Source organism: Rhincodon typus, chromosome 39 (assembly GCF_021869965.1).
Source record: "Rhincodon typus isolate 14 chromosome 39, sRhiTyp1.1, whole genome shotgun sequence".
Taxonomy (NCBI): Eukaryota; Metazoa; Chordata; class Chondrichthyes; order Orectolobiformes; family Rhincodontidae; genus Rhincodon; species Rhincodon typus.
The window spans coordinates 17,620,952-17,639,574 of record NC_063370.1 but is presented as its reverse complement, the minus strand read 5'-3'; the positions used below and the strand labels follow the sequence as shown (position 1 = coordinate 17,639,574).

Sequence of the window (18,623 nt, the reverse complement as noted above, 5' to 3'; positions counted from 1 at the left end):
AATCAACAATTGTTTTAAGATCGTCATTGGACTTTTAATTCTAAATATTTATTGAGTTCAAATGCAATCTTCCTTTGTGGTATTCAAACCTGGGTCCCCAGAACATTACCTAGCATTACCTGTCTGACAACAAAGCCAGTAGTTGGTCATCACCCAGAGCAAAGGTTATGTCCTTCTATGTTTCCGTAGTGAATATTTCACCTGTAGTCTGCCTTCTCTCAACACTATCAATGCTCAACATGCTTCTCTCTCTAAGGCCTGCCTTGCAGCTCAGTATACAAACACTGTGCTGAAAAGTCCCTCACTCCAAACATGTCCCACTTACTCATTTGAGAGTCCCTTTTCCCAAAATGTCCCTAACTAAAACTGCAGATTTTCTCTCTTTGACTGCCGTTAGGACCATTCTACCCCCATGACCCAGCTTGCCAAGACCATGGAAACCCCCTCTTTCCACATGCATACACCCTTCCCTACCTACCTTCCTGGCTGCTTCTTGCAGTAGCTGAGTGGTCGCTGGACTGCAAATATGCAGGTGAACTATGTGCAGACATTGAAAAATCCCAGGATCCCCACACCCAACAGCAGGACAAATGCTGGGACAGTCCAAGCAAATCTGGGACAATATATTATCTTCCCAGATGACTTATTACTAGGCAAGTCAGACCCCAGATCTTGTCTTGATAGATCATACTTTATTTTGTTTTGGTTTTAACAAAGTGGTCGCTTGCTGAACCGTAAGTACATAATACTGCAGCCAAAACAGACTGTTTTTGCATTAGTCCTGCTTTCCACTTTGTGCAATTGCTCATCGTCCTGTCCAATTAACCCTCAAAGATTTTTTTAAAGCCCCATGCTACACCCTGTATCTAACACCTCAAAAGGTTTAAGTCACTTGGGACTTTAAATTTTAAACTAGGTCTGTCTTAGTTTCTTCTTAAAGCTATGATATACTTGAGCTTCACTGCATTGAGCTTAAATAACCACTTCTGAGTTTTTATCTGGTCTAGCACCAATTCTAGTTCATTGTAAAGGACCAAACTCGGTACATATTTCTCAGGAGCAATGTTTTACACAGTCATTCTGTCCCAAGCTCTTCACGGAACTAAAACACTGCACAGAGCTAAAAATGTAATTAAAATATTCACTCATTCAGCCCAGAATACTCCTCACCCCAAGCTTAAAAAAAAAACAGGTTCCAGTACTGTACTCTGTTAAAAAACCTCTGCAGCCCTATCATTTATCATGCTGTGTCGAAGCAATGTAAAATAAGCACAAGTCGATTTGTGCTCCAAATCCATTCACTCTACACCCAGTCTTCAAAAACTGCTTTTAAAAGAAATCACTACAGAATACAGACAACTAGTTAATGAGTCAAGTATTAACTTTAGAGACACAGAAAACCCACCAGTTCCCGGCTCAACTCCAGAAAACCAAGCTTGCAGCAACTAACAGAACTACAAAATATTCCATTTGATTCCTTAGCCAAGTTTAATACAACCTCCTTGCTTTTGTACTCATTGCGATAAGGTTAGGGTTAATAAAGCCTAGCGTACTATATGCTTTATAACTGCTCACTCAAACTATCCTGTCAACTTCAGTGAGTTATACACATATTTAACTAGCTATCTCTGCTTCTGCATCTTCTTTAGAAATGTATCCTTTATTTTAATTGTCTTTCTGCAGTCTTTTTACCAGAATGAATTGCTTCTTACCTCTCTACATCTGACACTTGTCTGCCTGGTACACTGACTTGACTATGTCCTTTTGACATTCTGCACCATCCTCCTCTCACTTCGCAATGTTTCTGGTTTTTAATCATTTCAATTTTGAAATTGTGCTCTGTATATCAAGTTATAATTCTTTAATATGTATCTGGAAAAAAGAACGAAGGCCTCAAAACCAACTGCTGATGTCCACCACTACACATCTTTCCCCAATCTGCAAAACATCATAATCTACTGCTGCTGCAGAATTGCTAATCTCGGACCTGTTCTTGAGGGCACAGTATTTATATAGTAGGTCTACTTCAGGTTCTGTTTAATGGATGCTGACCGTGATGCATTCAGAAATAGTAATGCTATTGAATGTCAACAGATGATGGTTAGAGTCTCTCTTGTTGGAGATGGTCACTGCCTGATACTTGTGTGACACTGATGTTACGTGCCATTTATCAGCTCAGGCTTGAATGTACACCTTGTTGCGTCTGGACACAGACTGTTTCAGGACCTGAAGACTCTCAAATGATGCTGAACATTATGCACTTATCAGCAAAACATGGATGAGGATAGATATTTATAGATATTTAAGGTAGATATTTTCCTAATCAACCTCTTCAAAGATGTTATTAGAGCAGGGAGGACTTGAACCTGGACTTCCTGGTTCAGAGGTATAGACACCACCACTGTGCCACAAGAGCCCTCTCTTCCTCAGGGTACATGTTTTCTAATCAATCTATTCAGACATGTTGTGCTGGAACAGTATAAGATATTGGTTTGACCGCAGCTAGAGCATTATGAGCAGTTCAGGAATCCACTTTATCAGAGGATGTGTTTGCACTAGACCCGGTGCAGAGGAGATTTATTGGGAATGTTGCCTGTGCTATGAAGTGAGATTGGATAGACTGGGGCTGTTTTTCTTGGAGCGGAGTAGACTGAGGAGAGACATGATTGAGATTGTATGAAATTGAGGGCCCCAGGAAAGAACATTTCTCTTTGTTGGAGAGATCAGTGACCGGGGGCATATATTTAAAGGAAGAGGCAGGAGGTTTAGAGGGAATCTGAGGAAAAATGTTTTCACCAATAGGATGGTGAGAGTCTGGAACTCACTGTCTAAAAGGGTGATAGAGACAGAAGTCCTCATAACATTTAAGAAGTATTTAGATGTGCAGTTGCGATGGTGAGGCATACGAGGCTCTGGGCCAAATGGGATTAGAATAGTCAGATACTTGTTTTCAACTAGCGCAGACTTGATGGCCAAAGGGCCTTTTATGGTGCAATTGACCTCAATGACTCTATGACTGCCTTTTAAAGAAGGGAGCTCCAAAAACTCAACTCTTTTAGAGAAAAAAAAAGTTTTCTTATCTCAGTTTTAAATAAGGGGGACCCCTTATTTTTTAAATTATGGCCCTAGTTCTAGATTCTTCCACACAGTGAAACGCCCTTTCAATTTCCACCTGGTCAAGTCTCCTCAGGATCTGGTATTATTTCAATTAAATCGCCTCTGCCTCATTCAAACTGCAGAGGATACATGCCTAGCCTGTCTGGCCTTTCCTCATAAGGTAATTTGCTCATTCCAGGTATTAGATTAGTAAAGGGCAGACTGTCTCATCTCACCTCTAGAATTTGACTCTTTAGACCACACTTGTACCAAATCTGTAATGAAGTCAAGGGCTGAGTAGTCCTGGTAGAACTGAGTATCAGTCAACAGTGTAAGTTGTTAGCACTGTTGAACACTCCCATCACTTTCCTCTTGATTTGCAGTAGACTCGGGGAGTGGTGATTGGTTGATGCTATATTGGAGCAGTTAGGCTAGAGGCATGGCAAGCCCAGGAGCACAAGTTTTCAGTACTGTTCTTAGAATGTTGTCAGAGCCTGTAGCTTTTACAGGATTCAGTGTCTTCAGCTGGTTTCTTGATATCACATGGATATAGTTGATGAATGACATCTGTGGTGCTGGGACTTTGGAGAGGTGTCAGTGCATCATCAACTTTACACTTCTGCTTGGCAATGATTCAGTTTCATACTGATGTATTGGGCTCCTCAATCATTGAGGATGGGAATTTTTGAAGAGTTGTTTAATGGTGTAATTGTCCACCATTCATTCATCACTGCAGAACTCAGAGCAACGTTTGCCACACAAGTAATCCTACATGGCAGGAACAAAAACAGAAGTTGCTGGAAGCTCAGCAGGTCTGGCAGCATCTCTGAAGAAAACATCAGAGTTAATGTTTCGGATCCGGTGACCTTTCCTCAGAACTGCAGCTTCACCAGATTGACACCTGCTGTGTGGGTATGACTGGTGCTGCTCTTGGCATACCTTCTTGCAGTCTTTGAAGCAACGTTGATCCATGGCTTGATGAACCTAAATTCCACCTTGATGCATGGATATATTTATTCTTTTACTGCAATTCTCCTTTGCAACAAAGACCAACATCTTTGTCTTCCTAAGCTGCCAACTGTCTGTTTTCCTGAACTGCCTGTTTGTCTTCCTATGCTCAACTCCTGTGTTCCTTACACGTGTACGTTCAAGTTCCTTTCAACATCCGCATTTACAAGCTCCTTGCCTTTTTAAAAAGCCTGCTTTTCTAATTTTAAGAGCAAAGTAAATATATTCATTATCGCCCACACTATGCTCCATCTGCTATCTTGGTGGCCACTCTTGTCTATATCTCTTTGCAGCTTCTGTGTTCACTCGTCACAACTTGTGTTTCCTCCATGCTTTGTATTGTCATCATCTTTGCTGCATTCCATGTTTAACTTTTTACAAGATATTTGATTTCCCAGTGACCAACTTAAAAGAATTGTTTAATATTTCAAGTTTTAAGATTCATTGTAATAAACAAACTAAAAACAACAATGATTGCGATCAGTTTTTCTGAAGGTTTTCCTTTTTATAGATGCACTAGTCAGGAAACAGTCTCTTTAATGTATTGCAGCTCACCCACCTCAAGCCTAGAATTAATCAGATCAAAATAGCATGTCAACTCTGTGTCAGTGTTAGATTTTAGAATTTGCTTTGCAAAGTAATCCCTTTATGTGGTGGCATAAGGTTCATGCAATAATGGGTCAAAACCAGAACACAGAAATTATCAGAAAGGTCTGTTTGCTCCCTAAATATAATTTTCAGTTTACAATCATGAACTAAGATCAGATTTATCTCAAACTTCAACTATTTGATGCAGTGCGAAATGCATAAATAATTTGTGACCTAATGAAAGACCAAATGAATCTGTGATTGATCATTTCCTGTTGCCTCCCAAGTCCCCACCCATCACCACATGTGACGGACCTTCTCTTTGCTTGCTGCTGCCTTTGATCTCAGTACGAGTGGCTCCTCCATGTTTACTCCTGGCCTTATTTCTGTATTATCAGCTGCCATCAGCCTTTCTCTCTCTTTGTTCCTACTAGGTCTGGATCCAAAGACTATGGAAAGTTCCAGGCAAGTACTTTGTCGTCTCGGATAATTTCTCCAGCGCTTCCAATTCCTACCTACCATCCGTTCTGTTCCTACAATCATAGCTTCTTAGTCTGAAGGAGCAGCAGAGACATAACATACCAGTGAATGAGCTGGAACAGTTTTGTGGGAAAGCCAGAATCTGTATTTCATAGAATCATAGAATCCCTACAGTGTGGAAACAGGCCCTTCAGCCCAACAAGTCCACACCGACCCTTGGAGCATCCCACCCAGACCCATCGCCCTATAACCCACACCCCTGAACACTATGGGCAATTTAGCATGGCCAATCCACCTAGCCTGCACATCTTTGGATTGTGGGAGGAAACCGGAGCACCCGGAGGAAACCCACGCAGACACGGGGAGAACGTGCAAACTCCGCACAGACAGTCACCCGAGGCTGGAATCGAACCCGGGTCCCTGGCGCTGTGAGGCTGCAGTGCTAACCACTGAACAACCCCTCTTTGGTTCTGTCTTCTATACTTATTCACCAGTACAGTCAAATTGCCTGTTGTTTTCCTATGCTTTCAAATGTTCAGCCCCAAACTAGAGGGGACATAATGTATGGTAATATTGCCCCCATACAATATTTCTTGAGTTTGCCACCCCCATCTTCTTCTTGGCTTACTGATGGTTTTTCTGGGGTGAATTTGTCCACCTCTCCTTGTGTAGTCTGACTGTTGACTCCCAGCTGCTGACGCATTCATTTCTCTGCATTTTGCCAAGTCCTAACTTTGAAACAAATTCAAAACTGAATACTAGCAGGAAGATCCACTCTGGCAATTCTTCTATCCCTTCATCACACCAGGACAAATCTTCCAAATGCACTAAATTACCACACGAGTCTCTTCAGCCAGAGACCATCTTCCTCCTGCATTCTGCAGAGTAGATCACAGAAAGGCAGCATACAGACTGTGTACTTTGCACACCAGCTGCAGTGCTTTGTCTCCCTTTGAAACCAGACTCTTTCCTTTCTGAAATCCTAGAGACAGAAAGTCTGCTCACAGTCAGCACCTGCTGTTCTTGCCTTTGTTTTAGGTGTGGGTATTTTCTAAGTAACTCTGTGCTCTCATCATGCCACCTGGCCTAATGCTGAGCAACAACTAGCACAGATTGAACGACTCACTTCACTAATCCATTTTTAGCTTGAATGAAACAGACCATGCCGAAACGCATACATCTTATAAAGCATCACATTCATAATCTTAGGATACATTAATGATTGACACTAAGACAGAAAATAATGTAAAGTGTAAATACTTGAGCCCCTGACCCTGATCCTTGTAGCATTTTGTTAAGCACAGGCTGCCAACTTGAAAATGCCATATCTTAGCCTACTGTTTACTTCATGTCCGTTAAGTGATCCTCTGTCTAATCTAAAAATGAAGTTCAATGGCATGTATTTTTGTTGAATGTTCTGAATTGTCTGTTTGAATGTTTCCCTCTATCTACTTACCCTCACACTTTCTGGATTATTTACCAGGAGGCAGAATAATTTACTTTTAAGGCCAAGGCAAAAACGAATGGAGTGACAATTCAATTTTGATTGCTGCTCATTGGAAGTTTTGGATCATGAACAAAATCTGTTTGTTGCTGATATTAACTGTGAAGCAGTGTCTGTCCAGATACATGAATGGGTCGCTGGACCACTCTGCTAGCCAACAAGATCATTCCAAGGCTCGCGCTCTGGTTAGAAGGATAGCTTGCAGCTCTCATTGGTTAGCTGTGTTTGCATCTGAATCATGACAGACAAGAATAAACCTGCTGCTTATCAACTTATCCCACACATTGTGATGCCTTGTTTGTCACCACCCCACCCAGAGGCTTTGGTCAAGAAGAAGAAGAAAGCATATATCCGGTATAGACAGCAGAGTTCTTGAGTGGATCCCTACAAGAGTATAAAAGCAGTAGACATATACTTAAGGAAATCAGAGGGGCAGAAAAGGGACATGAGATAGCTTTGGCAAATAGGGTTAAGAAGAATCCAAAGGAATTCTACAAGAAGACGGGGACAGTCACTCTGTTGGGACTGTATTATAGACCCCCAAATAGCCAGCGGGTACCAGAGGAGCAGATGTGTAGAGAGATTGTAGATACCTGTAGGAATAATAGAGTAGTATTGGTTGGAGATTTTAATTTCCCCTTAATGACTGGGCTGCCCAGAATGTAAAAGGCCCCAACAGGGTGGAATTTTGTCAGATGCGTCCAAGAAGGTTTCCTATATCAATATGTTGAGGGCCCTACTCAGGAGGGTACAACACTGGACCTCCTCTTAGGAAATCGGGTCAGGCAAGTGACTGAAGTGTCAGTCAGAGAGCACTTTGGGTCTGGTAACCATAACTCTCTTGGTTTTAACATACTTATGGGAAACGATAGGACAGTTCCACAGGTTAAAGTGCTAAACTGGAGCAGGGCCAATTTTGGGGCCATTAGGCAGGATCTAGCAGAGGTCGATTGGGTGAGTCTGTTTGAAGGAAAAGGATCAAGTGGCGAAGGAAAAGGATCAACTGGCAAATGAGAGGCTTTTAAAACTGTGACATCAAGAGTCAGGGACAGTATGACCCTGTTAGGGTAAGGGGAAAAGCTGGCAGGTTTAGGGATCCCTGGCTGACGAGGGATATTGCGGCTGTGGTCAGGAAAAGAAGGCATACATTGGATTTGAACTATCAAGCTCAAGTGAATCCCTAGATGACTGCAAAAAGTGTAGGAGCACACTTAAGAGGGAAATCAGAAGAGCAAAAAGAGAGTATGAGATGGATTTAGCAGATAAGGTTAAAGATAATCCCAAGAGGTTATATAGCTACACCAAGAGTGAAAGGGTGGCTAGGGAGAGAATCGGTCCCCTTAAAGATCAGCATGGCTGTCTGTGTGGAAGCACAGGAGATGGAGGAGATTTTTAATGAATTTTTCTCCTCCGTGTTTACGGAGGAGCGAATCATGGATGCTGAGGAAACAAGGGAAGCACGTGGGGATGTTTGGACAGCATACCTATTACCAGAAAAGAGGCGTTTGCAGCCTTAAAGTGCAATAAGGTAGAGAAACCCTCAGATGTTGTGGGAGGCTAGGGAAGAAATTGCCGAGGCCCTTGCAGAGATTTTTCCTTCATCTTTAGCCACTGGTGAAGTTCTGGAAGACTGGAGGGTGGCTAATGTTGTTCCATTGTTTACAAATGGTAGCAAAGACAAACTAGGGAACTACAGGCCAGTGAGCCTGACATCAGCGGTAGGCAACTTATTGGAGAGGATACTGAGGGACAGGATCAACCAACGTTTGGATAGTCAAGATCTGATTAGGGATAGTCAGCATGGATTTGTGCGTGGGAAGTCATGTCTAACAAATTTTTGAGTTTTTCAAAGAGGTAACCAGGAGGATAGATGAGGGTAGGGCAGTGGATGTCGTCTATATGGCCTTTAGTAAAGCCTTTGACAAGGTCCCGCACGGTGGGCTACTCGTGAAGGTTAGGTCGCATGGGATCCAGGGAGAGCTAGCTAAATGGTTTCAAAATTGACTTGATGGTAAGAAGCAGACGGTGATGGTTGAAGGCTGTTTCTCAGACTGGAGGCCTGAGACTAGTGGTATGCCGTAGGGGTCAGTGCTGGGACCTTTATTATTTGTTGTTTGTTATTTACATAAATGATCTGCATGTGAATGTAAAAGGCATTGTTAGTATGTTTACAGATGATACAAAATGCGGAGATATCGTTGATAGTGAGGAACGTTATCAAAAGTTACGGAAGGATCTTGATCAGATGGGGAGCTGGGCTGAGGATGGGCAAATGCAGTTCAATACAGCTAAGTGTGAGGTGCTACACTTTGCAAAGTCAAACAAGGTAGGACTTATACTGTAAATGGTAAGGTCCTGAGGAGTGTTGTGGAACAAAGGGTCCTAGGAGTACAAGTACCTAGTTTATTGAAAGCAGTGTCACAAGTAGACAAGGTGGTGGAGAAAGCATTTAGCATGCTGGCCCTCATTAGTTGAGGCATTGAGTATAGGAGTTGGGACATTATGTTACAGTTGGATAAGTCTTTGGTGAGGCTGCACTTGAAGCAATGTGTATAGTTTTGATCACCCTATTTATAGTTAAATTGGAAAGTGTGCAAAGAAGATTTACAAGAATGTTGCCAGGACTAGTAGGTCTGAGTTATAGGGAGAGGTTCGCCAGGATAGGACTTTATTCCTTGGAACGTAGGAGAATGAGGGGTAACCTTATTGAGGTTTATAAAATAATGAAGGGCATAGATAGGATGTACGCATATCTTTTTTCCCCATGGATCGGGAATTGAAAATGGGAGGGCATAGATTTAAGGTGAGATTTAAGAAAGACCTGAGGGACAACTTCTTCACACAGAGTGGTGTGTGTATGGAATGAGCTGCCAGAGAAAATGGTTGAGGCAGGTATAATTGCAACACTTAAAAAAAAAACATTTGGATAGGTACATGAGAAGGGTTGAGAGGGATGTGGACCAAATGCGGGCAATTGGAACTAGCTGAGTGGGCACCATGGTCAGCATGGATGTGTCTGTGTCGAAGGGCCTGTTTCCACGCTGTATTATTCTATGGCTCTAAATACATTAAGGACAAAAGGGTAACTAGGGAGAGAGTAGGGCCCCTTAAAGATCAGCAAGGCCGCCTATGTGAGGACTTGCAGGAAATGGGGGAGTATCTTTTATCAGTGTTTACTGTGGAGAAGGATATGGAAGATATAGAACATAGGGAAATGATTAACAACGTGTTGAAAAATGTCCATATTACAGAAGAGGTAGTGCTGGACATCTTTAAAGGTGGATAAATCCCCTGGACCTGATCCAGGTATACCCAAGAACTCTGTGGGAAGCTAGTGAAGTAATTGCTGGGTCCCTTGCTGAGATATTTGTGTCATTGATAGCTACAGGTGAAGTGCCGGAAGACTGGAGGTTGGATCATGTGGTGCCACTATTTAAGAAAGGTAGTAAAGAAAAGCCAGGGAACATATAGACTGGTGACCCTGACATCGGTGGTGGGCAAGTTGTTGAAGGGAATCCTGAGGGACAGGATTTCCATGTATTTGGAAAGGCAAGGACTGATTAGGGATAGTCAACATGGCTTTGTGCGTGGGAAATCGTGACTCACTAACTTGATTGAGTTTTTTGAAGAAGTAACAAAGAGGATTGATGAGGGCAGAGCAGTGGACGTGATCTAAATGGACTTCAGTCAAGCGTTCGACAAAGTTCCTGATGGTAAACTGGTTTGCGAGGTTAGATTGCATGGAATACCGGGAAAAATAGCTATTTGGATACAGAACTGGCTTGAAGGTGGAAGACAGGGAGTGGTGGTTTAGGGTTACCTTTCAGACTGGAGGCCTGTGACCAGCAGTGTGCCACAAAGGTCGGTGCTGGATCCACTGCTTTTCATCATTTATATCAATGATTTGGATGTGAGCATAGGAAGTATGGTTAGTAAGTGTGCAGATGATACCAAAATTGGCAGTGTAGTAGACAACGAAGAAGGTTACCTCAGAGTACAGTGGGATCTTGATCAGATGGGCCAATGGGCCGAGGAGTGGCAGATTGAGTTTAATTTAGATAAATGTGAGGTGCTGCATTTTGGAAAGGAAAATCAGGGCAGGACTTATACACTTAATGATAAGGTCCTGGGGAGTGTTGCCGAACAAAGAGACCTTGGAATGGATGTTCATAATTCCTTGAAAGTAGAGTCGCAGGTAGATAAGATAGTCAAGAAGGTGTTCGGTATGCTTCCCTTTGTGGATCAATGTATTGAGTATAGGAGTTGGGAGGTCATGATTAGGCCACTTTTAGAATACTGCATGCAATTCTGGCCTTCCTGCTATAGGAAGGATATCGTGAACTTGAAAGGATTCTGAAAAGATTTACAAAGATGTTGCCAGGGTTGTAGGGTTTGTGCTATAGGGAGAGGTTGAATAGACTGGGGCTGTTTTCCCTGGAGTATCAGAGGCCAAGGGGTGACCTTTATAGAAGTTTATAAAATCAAGAGGGGCATGGATAGGGTGAAAAGCCAATGTCTTTGCTCCAGGGTGTGGGAGTCCGGAGTCCAAAACTAGAGGGCATAGATTTAAGCCGAGAGGAGAAAGATTTAAAAGGGATCTGAGGGGCAACATTTTTCATGCAGAGGGTGGTAAGTGTAATGAGCTGCCAGAGGAAGTGGTGGAGGCTGGTACAATAAGAACATTTAAAAGGCATCTGAATGGGTACATGAATAGGAAGACTTTAGAGACATATGGGCCAAATGCTGGCAAATGGGACTAGATTAATTTGGGATATCTGGTCATCATGGATGAGTTGGACTGAAGGGTCTGTTTCCATGCTGTACATCTCTGTGACTCCATGACTCTATAAAACCACACAACTCCCTGAAAGATGAGGAAAGTTGAAATTTGCACCAGTTTGGGGAGGCCGAGAAGGATCATCTTGGAAATTCAGTTCCAAACCCTTGTGTTCCAGGTGATTCTAACTGTCCAGGGGACGACAATGATCCAGATCGTTGTATACAGTACCTACATTTATCTACACTGGATGGCATAGTAGCTCAGTGATTAGCACTACCGCTTCACAGCACCAGGGACCTAGGTTCAAGTCCACCTAAGGGTGACTGTCTATATGGAGTTTGCACATTATCCCTGTGTTTTCATTTATGTGCTCCAGTTTCCTCCCATAGTCGAAAGATGTGCAAGTTAGGTGGATTGGCCAAAATGATTTGTCTGTAGCATCCAGGAATGTGTAGGCTAGATGGATTAGCCTTGGTAAATGTGGGTTACAGGGATAGAGTAGAGGTTTGGATGGGATGCTCTTAGAGTTTGTTCAGACTTGATGGGCTGAATGGCCTCTTTCTGAACTGTAGGGATTCAATGATCCTATACATTCCTCTAAGAGGAAGTTGAATTGCAAGGAAATATTATTAAGTGCAAAAAATAACAGTCATGTGTTCTGTTCCTCAGGTGAGCAAAAAAAATGACTTCCACACAATATCAGACCATTATTCAGGGAGAGGCATCTGAGACAGACTCGGAGGAGGAGTTGTATCTAACATCCTCCGCACCGGCAGCTATCTTGCAGACTGGAACCAAAGTGGCTGGTGAAGCATCGGAAACTGAAGAGGAGGAGGAAGACTGTGCAACAGCGGTGCACGATATCCAGCAGGCCATTCAGCGTGGCCTGCCACCGCTGATAGTGATCCGGGAGGAGCAGTCAGACATCCTGACAGCGGTAGAGGAGAAACCAGCTGTGAAGATTCGCCACCAAGGGCGTTATAGTACCTTATTGCAACAGAAGCTGAGGGAAAGTAATGGGCGTCTTCACCAGAATGTGGAACAGGCAGTGAAGCAGATGTATGAGAGTGCAACCAAGGAGATCCGAATCGCCACCAGCCACCTGAGCAACACCCAGAACGGGATAATTAATGCATCGCACAGTATTCGCTTAATTTTGGATGATCTGAGATCTGTGACAGAAAAGATGGATATAATCACAAGCTGTAATTTACTCCCTGACGTCCAGATCCCCCCCACAGCAACTAGGCTAGCGCAAGTTTGAGCTTGTTTGTACAGATAGTTGAAGTCTTAGTGCAGATTGAATCCCCAGGCCTTTTAAAGAACCGAGTGTTTCAGGAAAATTTAAAACTCTGACTAATACAGCAATTTGTTTGATTGTAGAAGTGGCTCAAGTCAATGTTAGAACCACTTCAAGAGGGATTAATGTAGGCTGAACTCAGGAAGTCTGTTAGAATTTAACTTGTATCATCTTGCTACCTGCCACTGACTGTCATGTTTCCTGCCTACTTGTGGTATGATTCTAGGACTTTGTGAGTATAGGGTTTAATTTATACCAGTGTTATCATTGGGCTCATTTACTATGTTGTACTAATACACCAAAGGTTGGAAAACCTCCAGTTTACATCACAGTTATCTCAAATCTCAGATCATGATCTTGAATCATCACCTAAAATGGTTCCTAGTTCTCATTATTACTACATACTAGTAATTATCTGAATATGTTATAGTTCAAAGCATGTTTTGAATGGCCAGCATCTTTAGGTGTTGTTTCTGCAGGTTAAGACGGAAAAAGTTAACACCCTCTCTATTATGTTTAACTGACAAGCTGTGAGACAGCTGTGCAGTAGGTTTAACTGCAGGTCTACTGATTAAATATTATCGAGTCCTAGACTGATTTGTCACAGAAAGAGAATTAATGTTATGTCATAATGGATATTCTCTGTGATATTATGAAATGAACTGGAACCGCCTTCATATAATTGTTTAAAAGATTCTCAATATTACCAGTAAAACAATTTTGCACTTTTCTTTATGGTGGTTGAGTGTTTCTGGAAGAAAAACATAATTTATAAAGTTAATGCTGTCACCACATGAACCGTTTTCTCTTGATAGCTGTTGTTTCTACGGGGTCTGTTTGGCACAGAGCTACAGCTTGACAAATAATGCCTTGAGATGAATGGTGCAGCAGTGTGCTTTGGAGGCTGAGCAATAGTACTCAAGGTCAAACGAACTCGGACATTACAAACTGAGGATTTTTTTAAACAGGAAATGTGGGGTTTTCTGACTGGACCAGCAATTATTGCCCATCCCTTGAAGATGGTGGTGATTTGCCACCTCAAATTTCTGCTATTTGGGTCTAGGTACACCTGTATTACAAAAATCCTAACCATAATCCTCACGATCATGACTTGGAAGTGTATCGTCTTTGCTTCACTATCACTGGCTTAAGATCCTGGAACACCTCCTTTAACAGCATTGTGCAATAACCTCGTGTGGACTACACTGGTTTAAGAAGGCAGCTCACCACCAATTAGGAATGGGCAATAAATGCTGGCCTAACCTGCAATGCCCATGTTCCGTGAAAGAATTTAAAAAAAATAACTCAGCTTGTAATGTCTAAGTTTATCCAATCTGACCTTCTGCAGGACTCAGCCTGGAGGAATTTTGCTGTCCACTATCTGAGTAACCTCACCATGTTTGTGGTAATCGAATTATATCACATTCAGAACTGGCAAACACTTGGCTTTATTACTTGAAAGATTGACTGCATTAAATCCCTTCACCTGTACTATTTTAGTTCAGATTATCAAAATTAAAGTGCTGACTACTTAAGTGAAATGAATAATGCCAATTAACAATTTGTCAACAGATTGATGTCAAAGATTGTGTTTCAAACCTGTGCAGTCATAAATTTGTTAGGCTTCATTTATTATGGAGCAATCAAGCACCCGCCCTGCATGTCACAAGGTTTTGTTAGCTCTCATACTTTTATTTCTGTTACATCTCCAAAAGAACCAGCTGAACAAATTTCTAACCATTGCTGTTTGCAAAACACAAAAAAGGAATGAATTGTATCCAGTAAACCAGGACCCCCAGTGAAGTTGTAAGCTCTGAGGCAGCAATGACTACCATTGTGCTCCAGCTGTGCTACCTCTCTGACAGGCCCTCACACTCTTGGAGACAAAAAAAAACCTGCAGATGCTGGAATCCAAGGAAAGGAGCAGTCAACGTTTCAGCTATAACTGCCAGCCCTGAAGAAGGGTTATACCCAAAACGTTGACTGCTCCTTTCCTCCAGATGCTGCCTGGCCTGCTGTGTTCTTCCAGCCTCCTGTTTGTCTCCCTCATACTCTGTGACTGACTTCCTTATCCCTCCCCCTCTTTGTCTCATTTCTCACAATTTCCAACTCTCACAATGGGAGAAATTTTGGGAAGCTCTCACTGCATTAATTGGCTGTGCTTTATGTTTGAAATGCATTTTCTGTATCGTTTACGTCTTTCCTGATATGCAAACAATTAATTTCTTTGCAACATGAAATAATTCCTGGAAGATCACACCATTGTATTCATTGTCTCTGTAGCTACTTCCTTTAATAGTCTAGAATGCATCCCATCAAGTCCAGGAGACTTCTAGGTTAAGTGAGTGGGCAAAAACTTGACAGCTGCGTATTATTTACGTGGAGAAAGACTGCAGAAAGCATCCATGTTAAGTGGGTAATAGAGAAGGAAAATGGAATGTTGACCTTCCATTTCAATGGGAGTGGAGTATAAAAATAGGGAGGTCTTGCTAAAACTATGCAAAGTATTAGTCAGACCAGAGCTGGAATACTGTAAACAGTTTTGGGCCCCTTATATACGAAAAGATCCACCAGCTTTGGAGGCAGTCCAGAAAAGCTTTATTAGACTGATGCCAGGTATGGAGGCACCATCTTATGAGGAGAGGTTGAGCCTGCAGTCTTTGGAATATAGAAGAATGAGAGGCAATCTTATTGAAACAAGTAAGATTCTTAGGGTTCTTGACAGGGTATATGCAGAAAGATTGTTTCCCCTTGTGCCAGAGTCATAATCGAGAGAGTCAAACAGAGGGCATAATCTTAGAATAAGGGTTCAAACATCTATGACTGAGATGAGGAATTTCTTCTCTCAGAGGGTTGTGAATCTATAAAAATCTTTGCTGCAGAGGGCTGGGTTATTAAATATATTCAAGGTTGAGATATACAGATTTTTAATCATTGAGGGCATCAAGAGTTATGGGGGTGGGGGGTGGGGAAGGCAGGAAAGTAAACTATTATTTTAAATGACAAATTCTGGAGAATGTCCAGTCAGGCAGCTTCCAAGCAGAGAGATAAAAGTCAGTTTTTGGTCAGCAATTTTTCATTTGAATTCTGTGGCTTTCTCCATGGGTTAAAACCTCAGCCCACTATCTTTGTTTTCTCGTAATTACCTCTTCCAGCATAACCTCTTCCAGCATAAGGTCAGAAATGGGAATGTTCGCTGATTATTGTGTAATGTTCAGCATTGCTCATAACTACAGTAGCAGCCTGTGCACATATGCAGCCAGACTTGGATAATATTCAGGCTTGGGCTGATAAGTATCTGGTAACATTTGTGTCACAAATGTTAAGCAATGACCTTTTCCAACAAGAGAGAATCCAACCATTGCATTTCAAAAACTGAATTGAATCATCCATGTAAATATATTGGGTAAAATAATAAGTCAGAGACTAGCAATTCCGCATTGAATAACTCACTTCCTAATACCTCAAAGTCTGCCTGTGACCTGGAAGTCATAAGTCAGGAGTGTAAATGAATACTTCCCACTTGCCTGGATGCATGCAGTTCTACAACACTCAAGGAGCTTGACACTGTCCAGGATAAAGCAGCCTGCTTGACTGACACCACATCCACAACCTTCCACTCCCTCCACTAATGACACAGACAGCAATAAGTACTATCCAAAAGACACACTTGCCAAGGTTTGTAATCACATTCCACAACTGCAAACTCCACCATTTCGAAGACCAACAGATATTTACAAATTCCACCACCCATAGGTTTCCCTCTCAGCCACACATCATCTTGCCTTACCATTCCTCATTGTCACTGACTAAAATCCTGGCATCTCTCCCTAACAGTACTGTGCTGTACCCACACCACATAAATTGCAGTGGTTTAAGAAGACAGCTCACCACTACCTCAATGGCAATTAAGGATGTGCAATAAATGCTGTTCCATACACTGAAGTACCACATGCCCTTAATGGATTAAAAATAAAAGTCAGAAGTGTGATGCTCTGCGATACTTGTCACAAACACTGAAAAATCTTGACATACACTCAAGAGGCTTGACATTGTCCAGGACAAAGCAGCCTGCTTGATTGGCACATCTGTCAATATTCACTTCCTCTACCACCAATGCTCAAGCATTGCTGTATGTGCCATCTACATAAGGCACTGCAGAACCTAACCAAAGCTCCAGCGGCAGCACCTCCCAAATCCATGACCACTGCCATTTAGGACAGCAAGAGCAGCAGATACATGGGAACGCCACTTCTTGCAAGTTTTCTTACAAACCCTTCACCATCCTGTTTGGAATATGTCACTCTTTAAAATATCGTGAAACTACAATATCTGGTGCTAGCAAATTGGTACTGCAAGAGAAAGAAGCAGCTTCTTGGGACAAACTCCTGGAGCTCCCTCCCTAATGTCGTTGTGGATATACCTACATCAAATAGACTGTAACAATTCACAAAGGCATCTCTCAACAGCCTTCTCAAAGGTAATTAGGGATGGATTATAAACGTCAGCCCAGCTAGCAAGGCCTATATCCCATAAATGAATGACAAAAAGTGTTATGGGTGCTGGAATTCCTATCCTCTTTAGACTGTAGTATGAGAGGAAATCAGTAGTAATTTCCAGTTTGCAAACCAATGCATAAGAGAACTAACAACAAAATTGAGGTGGGAAATTATAAAATGTTGCTTTATTCTCTACTGGAATGTAGTATCCAATTCTGGGCACAATACTGATAGCTTCACTAGGTTGACACCTCATTTATAGGTATATCTGGTGCTGCTGCTGACATGCTGTCCTGCCCTCTTGCAACAGGGTTGATCTCCTGACTTGATTATAATGGTAGAGTGGGGGATATGCCAGGCTATAAGGTTGCAAATAGTGTTAGAATATGATTCTGCTGCTGCTGATGGCCCACAGCACTTCGTGAATGCCCAGTTTTGAGATGCTGTATCTGTTCAAAGTCACCACTCAGCACGGTGATAGTGCCACACAAACAAAGTAGAGTATTCTAAATATGAAGATGGGACTTTGTGTTCAGGAAGATTCTGCAGTAGTCTTTTACGGATACAGTCATGGACAGATGCATCTGCAGCAGGCAAATTGGTGAGGATGAGGTCAATGTGTTTTTCTCTCTCGCTAATTGTCTGATCACTGCTGCAGTCCCAGTCTAGGAGCTATGTCTTAGGACTCAACCAGCTCAACAAGTGGTGCTGATACTGAGCCACTGTTGGTGGTGGACTTTAAAACCCCCTATTCAGAGTACCATTGCCACTCTCAGTGCTTTCTCTAAGTGTTATTCAACATGGAGGAGTTCCAATTTATCAACTGTCTGTTCATGCATCTATCTAAATGCCTCTTAATTGTTGCTATCATATCTGCTTCTACCACTTCCCCTGACAATGCATTCTAGGCACCTACCATCGTCTGTGTAAAAAAGCTTGCCTCACACATCTCCTTGCACTTTCCTCTTCTCACTTTGAAGCTATGCCCCTTAGTATTTGATATTTCCACCCTTGAAAAAAGACTCAGACTATCCACCCTATCCATGTATCTCATAATTATACTTCTTTCAGGTAGCCCCGCAGTCTTCGACACTAGCAAAAACAACCTAACTTTTTCTAACCTGATCTGGCAGCATCTGTGGAGACAAAGCAGAGTTAACGTTTCAAGTCCAGTAACCCTTCAGAATTAATTGTAGCTAGTAAAAGATTGTTGATATACTAAAGATGGGATGGGGGAGAGGTGAGAAGTGATAGGTGGAGATGGAGCTCAGAGAGAGAGAACAACAATTGGGCAAACAAAGGAATAGGTAAAGATCAGCCTGGGAGAATAAATAGCTGCTAATAGGACCGTTCGTAGCTGATGATGGA

General features: G+C 42.2%; 1 protein-coding gene across 1 annotated transcript; it reads left to right on the top strand.

Moving 5' to 3' along the window:
• Window positions 1–5,071: 5,071 nt before the first annotated feature.
• On the top strand, window positions 5,072–13,486 carry bloc1s3 (biogenesis of lysosomal organelles complex-1, subunit 3). Its single transcript, XM_020513927.2, has 2 exons — window positions 5,072–5,157; window positions 12,126–13,486. The coding sequence occupies exon 2, from the start codon at window positions 12,139–12,141 to the stop codon at window positions 12,718–12,720; it is 582 nt and encodes a 193-aa protein (XP_020369516.2). The 5' UTR covers window positions 5,072–5,157; window positions 12,126–12,138; the 3' UTR covers window positions 12,721–13,486.
• The last annotated feature ends 5,137 nt before the right edge of the window (window positions 13,487–18,623 follow it).

Bases quoted from the DNA above. Each gene is read 5' to 3' on its own strand.
- bloc1s3 (XM_020513927.2), top strand. From the start codon at position 12,139: ATGACTTCCACACAATATCAGACCATTATTCAGGGAGAGGCATCTGAG.